The sequence below is a fragment of the Lemur catta genome, chromosome 5 (genome assembly GCF_020740605.2).
Source record: "Lemur catta isolate mLemCat1 chromosome 5, mLemCat1.pri, whole genome shotgun sequence".
In the NCBI taxonomy this organism is placed as follows: Eukaryota; Metazoa; Chordata; class Mammalia; order Primates; family Lemuridae; genus Lemur; species Lemur catta.
Genome location: NC_059132.1, coordinates 70,814,322 through 70,825,580, shown reverse-complemented (window position 1 = coordinate 70,825,580; position 11,259 = coordinate 70,814,322). Strand labels below are relative to the sequence as shown.

At 46.4% G+C, this 11,259-nt stretch overlaps 1 protein-coding gene across 2 annotated transcripts; it reads right to left on the bottom strand.

The window, feature by feature from the left end:
• Window positions 1-7,295: 7,295 nt before the first annotated feature.
• POU4F2 (POU class 4 homeobox 2) lies at window positions 7,296-10,895 on the bottom strand. Of its 2 annotated transcripts, XM_045550673.1 has the most exons (3): window positions 10,559-10,645; window positions 10,371-10,408; window positions 8,987-9,938 (listed from the first exon to the last, which is right to left on the bottom strand). In XM_045550673.1, the coding sequence occupies exons 1-3, from the start codon at window positions 10,643-10,645 to the stop codon at window positions 8,987-8,989; spliced, it is 1,077 nt and encodes a 358-aa protein (XP_045406629.1). The 2 variants fall into 2 exon arrangements, with proteins under 2 accessions (XP_045406628.1, XP_045406629.1); XM_045550672.1 differs by having other exon boundaries at window positions 7,296-9,928; window positions 10,367-10,895.
• Between the last annotated feature and the right edge of the window lie 364 nt (window positions 10,896-11,259).

Sequence of the window (11,259 nt, the reverse complement as noted above, 5' to 3'; positions counted from 1 at the left end):
TGGGTTCAGGCCACTTCTTGGAGCACCTTTACAATCCAGACCTTGCTTTGCTATACCAGGGGCCCAGCCCCCACCTAGGGAGAGACACTCCATCCTCACCCACAGCACAGTGAGTAGGAGCTCCTCCGGGGCTTATAATGAGGGAGGAGAAAAGGGTCAGAACTCTTCCTGGGAAATCTTACCCTTACATTTCTGTCCCGGACTTCTGCTGAATTTGGAGCACAAGGTGATTGTTTTTGCAAAGGGATTTCCCCACTTCTGTCACCTCATACACCAGGCCAATAACTCCGCAAACCAAGACCTATTCTGTCTCTGGAAGTCAGTGAGCCTCCACCCAGTTTAGCCAAAATGCATAGAGATCCAGAATGCCATTTAGCAAAGCCACGTAGGCTATAGGGACAGCAGGACTGTCCAGCCCTGTGTGTATTAAGCCTCCGTCTCTGGGTGTGGCTACCAACCCAAAGTCACACAGAACACAGACACTGCCCTGAGCAAATCGTGCAGAGGGCCTTGATTTAAGCCTTTTAATCCCTTCCACACCCATCCACAACTTGTTTTGTTTTGTTTTGAAATCAGACCCCATTAGTTTAACAGGATGACTTTAGCATCTTACAACTTCAGAAGCTAGTTGGCCTCTTTCAAAACTGTCGGATACATGGTTCTCATTTTCTTGCCGCCTCAAATTATCCAGGGAGACCTCTGAGCTACAAGAGCACCCCACCGCCGTCACCAAAGGACACAACAAAACACGCACCAGTACACACAAATAAGACTTTGAATATGCTCCCAGGGTTCAGAAAATGGAAAAGTTAGGGGACAGAGGAAGTACTGTATTGATGAAAAATTAGAACAAGTTTTTAAGAACCACTACCTAGACCCTATGGGAGGGCGAGGGGGGCAACTGGCTTCTGTTAGCTACGGCATAGTCTGCGGGTGGGGGGAGGGCGCTTGCTTTCCGCCGAGTGACAGCTGGAGTAATGGCTGTAGACCCCGTGCGGGGGTGGGGGCGGGTGAGGCTGGCAGGGGCGGGGCGGGGGGAGCAGTAATTACTAGCCAAGGCTCACCCGCCTCCCTACTTTAGAGCGAACGCGTTCTTTCTGCGTGTCCAGCTGCGCGCCCTGCTTGCCGCTCGGCCTCGGGGCATCCCGGAGCCTGAATGGGGGGTGGAGTGCGCGCTAGAGGACTTTAAACCGACGTTCTTAAAAGGCTTCTGAACTAGAATGTCCCCCAAGGCCCCATCCTGGGAGCAAAGGAAGGCAGAGTAGAGACCGATCCTTGCTCCGCGGCCCCCAGCCACCAGGCCAGCATTAGGGACCCCGCAAAAAGTAGGAAGAGGCGGTGCACAAGGTGGCAGCTCAGGAAGCTGAAACCTTTCCGCGCAGGTTAAAGGGAAAGCAAGGCCAGGTCCCAACCAACTCCCACCACCTTCCCTCCCCGTCCACAAAAGCTCGGACCCCGAGCACGCGCGCAAGCTCCCCGGGGCCCCAGAACCCTGAAGTTAAGTGTGCACCGAGAGAGCGGCGCTGGGAGGGGCGGAGAGGAGGGGAGAGGGTAGGGACTAGGTTCTCCACCTCCTCCCGCCGCCTCCCTCCCGCAGGCTGGAAGCCTCACGTAGTCAGGGATTTTTTCAGAATAATTGATGGGTCCAGTTCTCCAGAGCTTTCCCCGTGAGAGCGCGGCGGACCGCGCTAGAATTTAAATAGACGTGATTAGTAAAATGCGAGGGGGCGAGGCGCCCGGGCCTCTCTTTCTTGTGGGTTCCTGGCTGCGCGCCTGGCGAGGCGCCTGCTCCCCCAGGCTCTGGGGGCCGCACGGGGCTGGGGCAAGCTCCTCCAGCGGGGGAGGGCTGTCCTGCTTTCCGCCCCCAACCCTGTGGACTCTACCCTTCACCCTCTCCAAGCCCGCCTCTCGCCAGCCCGGAACCAGAGGGGCGTTGGGGTTGGCAGGGAACCCAAGGCCAGCGAGTGCAAAGCATTAGGTGGTGAGCCGAGGGAGGGGGGCCAGGCCAGCGCACAGCCTTAGCCGCCAAAGGGAACGGAAAGCCACTCGGCGATAGCTGTCCCCGCGTCCTGCTTCTCATTCTCACTGTTCCCTTTCTCTACGGCCATCGTCACCGGTCGACCTCTCTCCAGGCTGCAGAGCCGAGCCGGAGCACCCAGGATCGCGGAACTCAAGGCGCCTCTTCACTTACCCAAAGCTCTGAGAAGGTCCTCTCCGCAAAGAAGTGACCTAGACTGGGAAAAGCCTCTTCCCCTTCGCTCTCTCTCACATCCCTATCTCATCGATTTGTTCCTGAAAATGGGGCTGTGCATTCTTATAACATCTACAGCCAATTAATATTGCATTAACTCTATTTAAAACACACACACACACACACACACACAAAAGCACCAGAATACTGCACCCTATCAAAGCCATCTATTATTCACGGAAATGTAATTGGAGACCTAAGATATGTGTGTTACGGGGCAATGGAGGAAAACAGAGTCGTGACAATATTTCAGAAAGGAGGGGATCCGAGGGTATCTAATATTTAATTTCAAGTCTGTGGTTTTCTAATTCGAGATTAAAAGCAGTCACGTCTTTGAAGCCAGACAGTTGGTATAAATGTACAGTTAAAATATTCTATTCCACCGTCCCTAGACAGAGCTCTCTGCTCGTCCCAGGCTTCATTAAATTTTTATTATCATCCCAGACTAGAGCAGGGAATGAGCAGAAAGACTGTCCATCTAATTGCAATTGATAAAAAAAAAGGGAGCTCTTAGATTCCCCCCTCCTCATTTTAATACATTAACAGCAGTTTTTTCATACGTCCAGGCTTTCCCAGCCCTGTGATACACACAATCACATTATCACACAGATACATTTTCCACTTTCCAACAGGCACCAGGCTTCACTCTCTTCTCTGCCCTTTGAGAAGGCCTCGAGGGTTGGTGGGAGTGGAGGGAGAGAGGGTAGGGGAGGTTGGCTTCAGAAAGTGATGCTATATGAAAAGAAAAAAGTGACATCAGTTCTTGAAGCATCTGGTGAAAGATCAACCAGAGACAACATTTGCACTAAGCTGGTTCTTCCTGTGGCAAGATGAAAGCATATTGTTACCCAAACAAAACAAACAGATTATTAGACCGGGCTGCACTTTTCCACAGCCTTTCCACTGCGTGGGATGAAAGCAAAGAGCAATATTTTCATTTTATTTTTTCCTTTCTGACTGCTCCCCGCCCCCATCAGAAAGAGAGAGGGAGAGAGAGAGAGAGACAGAGAGAGAGACAGAGAGAGAGAGAGGGCTCAAAACGTTTGTTCTTCTTGAGCCTTCTTCATGTGCTGCTAATCTGTCACACCAGTCGACTGTAGATATGTGTGCGTGTGTGTTCGGGGAGCCCATCTCAACAAGGGAGCTTTAAATTTTTTTTGAAACTGGTGTAAATAAAGCTTTTCATCTCCAGGCATTGAAAGTACAGAATAAAACCCACAGTTTGCTTTCTGAGCAGCTTCCTATTATCACAACGCCACTTAATTTTATTTCTATTCTCTCCAAGTTAAATAGAAAGACTGGCTCACAGGGGAGCTGCCATGTGCCTACAGACTAGGGATGTCAAGCAGAGAGACTCACTGTGCAAAGTTAATTTCAATTCCCGCGGAGGATTTCACATTCCGGCTGGCTCTGACCCACAGTAATTAGCTGAGATAACTAATGATTACTTACTTATTCCTTGTAATTATCTGGATTTAATAATTCGCTGTGTAATTTATTAATTCACTCATAATAGACTTTCAGTACTGGGAATGGCTCCTTTAAAGGGGCAAAGCAGAGGAAATTTAGTGATTTTTTTTTCTCATTTGCCATAAATCTGTCTCCTGACAAATGTGGACTTCAGGAACATTGTAACTATTGAGAAACCTTTGTCTTCCTTTTTGTACTATCAGGATACCAATCCAACTTTTTTTTCCTTCTATTTCAGCCCCTCCCTCCCAGGCCAACTGAAAAGTAAAGTGAAGTTTTGAGTTCTAATATGGATCGTTTACCTAGAGATATAAATTGTTTTCACCAAACATTTGCAAAGACAAATTTCTAAACTTACTGTCATGGCTTGCTTGAAAAATTTGAGCTTCATCTTCTGAATAATATTCTTTTTAAAATCAAGTGAATTTTTCAATGCCTTTTCCGCTATCTCTCCAAGAGCTTCCCAGATAGATCAAAATAAATTGATTTATCTGAAGTTAGAAATAAAGCATTTCTACCCCTCAAATTCCAGTTCTCTTGGAAATTTTTCAGTGCTCTTAGCAAAAAGAGGTTAGAGGATCTGTCCTTGGTAGTAAAAGGATTTAGTTATATATCATTGCTTATTTTTAAAATGAATTTTATGAAAAATAGGAGAGTATTACATTGTATGTAAATCCTAAATATTTCATTTGCTTTTCCACATTTTCACTATTTTCCTCAAGCTACGTGATAATGAAACTTCATCTGACAAAGAATTGACCAACTGATCTAAAGTTAAATAACCAAAAGAAACCACATTCTTTCTAGATAATATTATAATGTTTTGGTGTAGAGGGTACTTAGATATCAGCCAGGGCTTACATGATCTTTTCTGTTAGTCACGTGTTCCATTTCAGTTTGGAGTTAGAAGATTATATTGAACAAAAAGCTTGGATTATTTGCTTTTTGAGAAGTTTTTTGAAAAATTATTTACATGGTCCTGAAACAAACATAAAATTAGGTTGGCTAGGTGTGTTATTAAGCCAATTTATAATATATCTTCTTCCAATAAAATGACAGTTGTGGACATTGAGAAAAAATAGGCAATGAATCTTGAATGCCAATGGATTTGATTGATATGACAAGAATTTTTAGACACATTTTGCTATTTATCCATTTGAGTATTTTAAAAGTCAAAACCAAATGGATATTTCTCAACAATTTATACATAGCTCATTCTGGTCTTACCTTTGATAGTTCTTTAAGATCAGTCTTCTTCTCTCCAAATCTCTTTGGTTTGGTGTTGTCTCTGCAACTCTCATTAATTAAAACTTTCAGAATATATTTCTTTTTAAAATTCTGCTTTTCCCATAAAACATGTATTTAAGCAGGCTCTAAGAATGGAAATATTTCCATCTTATAGGCAAGAAAGATTTTTTTCACCCTTGTAAAATAACACAGAAAAGATGAACTTAAAATGTGATACAGTTTTAAAAGTCAAGGAACACAAGAGACAAAGAATCTTGGTGAATTAGGAGAAAATATAGGCCTTTAATCTCAACTGTGGAAGGAAATACAGTTTTTTTGGGTCACTTTCCTCACAGAAGTCTTAGACATATATGCATATATGCAAGCTATCATGTACTTCAAAATGTATCAAAATGAATAAACTCTTATTTTACTTTTGTTCAATATATGTCTCAATTTCTACTACTTTTACAATATTTCTCTCTTAAAGATGCCATGTTGGTATAAATAAGACAAAAACACACTTGTCTTACTTCCCTCCAACTAACTCCCCTTTCTCTTAACACACATACCCTAGCCCCTTCAATAAAAATCCACTTATGAGAAGGGAAAGATGTTATTTATTGAAGATAATTTTTAGCCTAGATCAGTAAGCCTCATATGTTATACATTCAAACCATTTTATTCATTTTCTCCACTCTGGAAAAGGTAAGAAGTCCAAAAGTGAAAATTCTCTAGCTAGCTAGAAACTGCTTGGTTAAGGCTGTGTGGGAGTAGGGCTGAGTCGTATATTACTATCCATGGTGCTGAAATCAGTACTAAGCGTAGTGAGATTGGAGGCTGGCTATTTGAAACGACTTTCAGGAAAACTGAATCTAGGAATAGGAAGGGAAATGGAAGGAGAATCTTTGCTTCTATAACACAGAAATAAAATTAAATCATCAACATTATCATACCTGAATTCACAATTCTTTCTTTTAAATCACTAAGTTTCCCTGTTTTCTTAGGCACCTATGCAACGTGTCTCATTATTTCTAAATGAACACTTGGATTTTGTTTCTTCAGGTGTCTCCTTTACTTCAGTAATAGAAAAAGAAGTCCCTTCATCCATTATCCATCTAACTTTTACAATATGTTACATATAGAAATTATGATCAGTTTTCTAGCAACATTTAATCCCTTCTGGAGCCACTGTAACAATTTTCATTGACTCAGAGAGTATTTCTTAACTTTGTCTCCAAAATAGGAAACATCCCAAGACAGTTCCCTACCAGAAGGGTCACAGCTCAGGTTAGTGGAATTATCCCTGGAAGATGACCTGGTTCCTTTCTCTTGTTTGATCTATGGATTAGTATGATGTTCTCATACTAATTAACAGTATGAGGTATTGATAACATAAATATTTAAGCCAGAGATTTATTGGGGGAAAAGCTTTGAAAACCTGGTAGCAGTGGGGAGATGTCTTTAACTAGGACCAGAAAAAGAAATGTCTGTATCAAATGAGCAGAATTTCCTTGTACCAGTGCCAGACCAGTGTTAGGCAGACTTTTACCAACTCTGGTGTCAGGACAAGTCACAGAAGGAGGCAAAACTTTGCTCCTTCTAACCACACAGGATTTCTTCCAGTCCTGTTCCACCTATTGCAGCAATGTGAGTTTTCTTAGAGGCCATGGAAAATAAAGAGATAGAGGTAGAGGCAGACACACACACACACACACACACACACACACACACACACACACACAGATATATACAGAGAAAGAGACAGAGAGAGAGAACCTTACTTCCTAAGCCAGAAACCTAGGTACTTTCTTCTCTGTCGTCATTGCTGTCCAGGAGTGGTGACTGAACTGAGAACTATGGTGGGCCAGGTTCTGGGCCTCAACCGAGGTGACCTACCCCTCTAACCAGGCCCCTGGCTCTTGCCACACCCAGTCTCCTAGAGCTGCTGAAAAGTGAGCTGAATTCCTTTCTTACTTTTACCCATGGGAGATGAGAAAGAATGTGTGAAATTGCTTCTATCTGGTATCTCTGCTTACAAAGATTCTCTTTGCAGAATCATTGCATGTCTGGAGAAAGAACTCCAAGGGATGTATTTGGAGCCAAATATCACAATTTCTTTTGGGCAGAAAAGCAAAGCACCAGGTAAGATGAGATGAGCTCTCCCTTTTAAAAGACTGTTTTGAAAACCTTGTTATTTTATATTTTACCAGAGAAACACCCCCTACTAAGTCGAAGACATACTTTGACAACAACCACTCCCTAATAAACCATCAAAATGTACTTCTGCCTTTAAAAAATCACCCACCAAAATAATTCCCACATAAATGATTAAAACAACATCACATTTTAAAAGCCATTTAATTTTAATAGCATATTTCAATGAAAAAAGCAGCATACTTTACCAATAAAACATTAAAATTATCTCTTCAATGTAAGACAATCAAACAACACCAAAAATAACGTAATACATTACTATAGTAAATAAACCATCTATTAACAAAAACATGAAACCAGGTCATATACAGAACTCAAGACTTTGGAGAACCTCAAATGGAACAGCAATACAGCAAAATTTGTAAGAATATATCTATATGTGCATCATTTTGAATGAAATATTTACAATAGATAAGGTACCAGCCATCAAGTACCTAAATTTTTTTGTTGTTGTTCCAAAAGAATTTTTCCAAACAATGTGAATTTACAAGCAGTGCACTGTCTTTCTTATAGTTCAAATTAGTTTTTCTACAAACAAACCTCCAAAAGGAAAAACAGAAGGATTCCTATTAATATAAATTTTAAAATGCAGCCAACAAAGCAATTGAAAACTGGAAGATTGAAATACCTTGGTGAAATCTTAAAATCTGGAAGGGCAAACACCAAGTGGCAAATGCACCTAAAGCTAGAAAATGATGCATCATTCATGCTTCCAACTGCTTCTTCTCTTCTGTTAGAGAGGTGTGTGTGTGTGTGTGTGTGTGTGTGTGTGTGTGTGTGTAAGGGTGAGTGAAAGAGCTCGCGAGGGGACAGTGTGGGAATCCCCATTAAATATGTAACAAAGTAAACAATACTTTGGACAGTGAATCAGGTCTACACGATTTAGACATCCATTACTGAGTGTCAACTCACAAATCAGAACACTACCAGTAAAAAACAAAGAAAAAACAATCGTCATTTCAAAGTGAGAATATACAAATGAGCCCAAAGGAACACAGTATAAGAGGAAAGCTGTAAAAATTCAGTAAACTCATCAAACAAAATTCTTTGAACATCACTAGCTATATGTTTCCCCCCTCCCTTTTAGGCTAAAGAAGTTTAATTAATTAGGATGTGCACAAAATTAAGTTGCTAGAGAGATAAATTAATAATTTACAGAGGGTTGTTCTGCAATAATCTAATAATAGCTTTCAAGATCAGTGAACACAGCAGGCGTAACTCCTTTCTTAAGCATTAACACTTCAGAGAAGGAAGGGGGGGTAAGAACCACAATAAAAATATATATATAATATACAGTGTAAATGCAGAAAATCTGCCATCTTTTTTAAAATTCAAAATACTTTAGAGATGTCTCTATCACATTAAGCATCAACTCTAGTTTAAAGTTTTAGTCCTAAATCAATTTCTATTTCTGAAAAATAGCTGCAAAGTGTACTTTTAAACTTGAATAATGGTGACGTCTGTAAGAATAAAAACAAATCTTACTCGATCATTCATGTGGACTTTTAAAAGGCTGTCTCGCCTGCCTTCCTGCGAACAGCCACACTTCCTCTGAAGAACCGAGGTGGGGATAAAAGGGACAACTTTGCTACAACTGACAAATCCCATCTTTCCTTTTTCTTTCCTTTGAGAAACCGTTTCACATTCTTACCGGGTTGGGCTCAGTTGCTCGCCTGCTCGCTCCCTCTTCAATCCTCAATTTGATTGGATTCACATTTACCAGAATTGTTTCTGGTGGCCAGAAGTGGAAAAAGTCAGGAGAGAGCAGGAAGGAAATGAGGGGACGAGGAGGGGACCGTCCCTGGAGAGGCCAAAGGTCTCCTAAATGCCGGCGGAATATTTCATTCTTTTCTGTTTCTGCCTCTGGTTGCAGAACCAGACGCGCACCACGTTTTTCTTAAGGTCCAGCTTCTCGGCGATGGCGGCGATCTTTTCCGAGGAGGGCCGTGGCTGGATGGCAAAGTACGCTTCCAGCGAGCGCTTCTCCGGCGCGGCAATGGACGTGCGCTTGCGCTTCTTCTCTGCGCCGTTGAAGAGCTCAGGCTTGGTGAGCTTCTCGCGGTGGGACTTCTCGGCCTCCTCGAGCCAGGCCTGCAGGATGGGTTTGAGCGCTATCATGTTGTTGTGCGACAGTGTAAGGGACTCAAATCTGCAGATGGTGCTCTGGCTAAGCGAGCCCACACCGGGGATCTTGAGGTTAGCCAGCGCCGAGCCCACGTCTGCCTGGGTCACCCCCAGCTTGATGCGTCGCTGCTTGAAGCGCTCGGCGAACGCCTCCAGGTCCCGCGGGTCGGCGTCCACGTCGCTCATGCAGCCCATGTGCGAGGGCAGCCCGTGCGCGTGGGCCATGCTGAGCGCCGCTTGGTGCATGGGGTTCATGGTGGCCATGTGCGGCGCGTGGGCCGGCGTGGACACCACTGCGCCGTCGGGGCCCGCCATGGCGCCCAGGGCCAGCCCTGGACTCAGGTGCTCCAGCAGCTCGCCCTCGAGCGCCTGGTGCGGCTGGTGGTGGTGGTGGTGGTGGTGGTGATGGTGGTGGTGCGTGCCCGCCAGCGCGGACGGGTGCGAGATGGGCACGGACGAAGAGGAGGCGGCCGACGTGCACGGGATGGTGTTCATGGTGTGGTAGGTGGCGTCCGGCTTGAAGGGGCTGTGGTGGGGCGGATGGTGGTGGTGGCTCTTGCTCTGGGAGACGATGTCCACGGCCGCCAGAGCCTCGGCGCGGGCCAGCAAACTCTCATCCAGCCCGCCGAATATATTGCTCTGCAATTGCAAGTAGAAGGCACACATTACGCTCAGCAGGGAATTGTGCGTGCTCTCTCCGGAAGCCCCGGCCCAGGGCTTAACACCGCCGCCGCGGCTACAACATTCCCAGAACGCTAAAATAATAATAATAATAATAATCCTGAAAATAGGAGGTGAGGAGAAGGAAGAGGGAAGCCACCGAGAGAAGCCGAGAGTGCAGGAGGAGGAGGAAAGTGAGCATGCAGACACAACACAACACAACACGCGCACAGGCAACATCCCAGGTCATAAAAATTAATATGAAAGGCAAGACCCGCTGAATACTTAAGAGAGAGAGGGGGGAAAATTGGTTGGAGGTGTGGGGTGATTTGCTGTGCAGACATGAAAAAAACATCAAGCAGATAAAGGGGGCTGTCAAAATGTGCCTTTAAGCGGTGATTATGCAGAAATACTCACCGGTGGGGTTGGAAGACAGGCTCTCCGCATCGCCTCCGAGCCCCCGCCACCGCTGCCGCTGCTGCCACTGCTACTAGAGCTGCTGCTCCGGCCGCCGCCGCCGCCGCCGCCGCTGCCACCGCCACCAGCATTGCTCGAGCTGCTGGGGGAGCTGGCCGTGGGGGCCGCGGGCGCCGAGGAGCCGGGCGAGGCGCTGTGCAGTGCCGAGTACTTGGGCTCCACGTGCAGGCTGCCGCCGTGAGGCATGCTGAACGCCTGCTTGCTGTTCAGGGACATCATCATCATCTTCCCGCCCGCCGGCGCGCTCCTCGGCAGAGCACTCACTAGCCTGGGCTGCCGGGACCCTCCCGGGAAGTGCGGGGCCGAAGCCGGAGCTGGGAAGGGCCGTAGGAAGTTGCGCTCACCCGCCGCAGCCTCCCGGCTCTGCACGCCCGATCCCGGCTACGTGGTCCTCCGCCGCCTCTGCTGTCAGTCTGAGCGGATGCCGGGCTCTGCTTGACGCTGGCTGCAGACCTCGGCGCCCGAAACTGGCCTCGATCCTCGCGGCCGCCGAGTTATACTCCCCTCTCCCCGCGCACCCCCCTCCTCCTGCACGCCTCCGCCCTCCCCTGCCGGGAAGCGCCGGCTCCTGTAGGCTTTCTCGCGTTGCCCCTTCTCCTCTTTGCTCCCCCTGGCAGATCCTTTCTGCTCTCCCAGCACTCGCCTCCCGCTCCCCCACCGCGCCCTCCGCCTCCCCTTTTTGCCCCCGCCCGAGCTCGGTTGCCACCGCCCCTTCGCAGCGCGCCGAGGCTTCTACTTACTGTAGCGCCCCCGCTCAACCCCACCCAGCTGTCCGGGTCGGTGCTCCAGTCGCCAGGCTGCCCCTACCTAAGGGCGGGCCTCCAGCCCCTCCC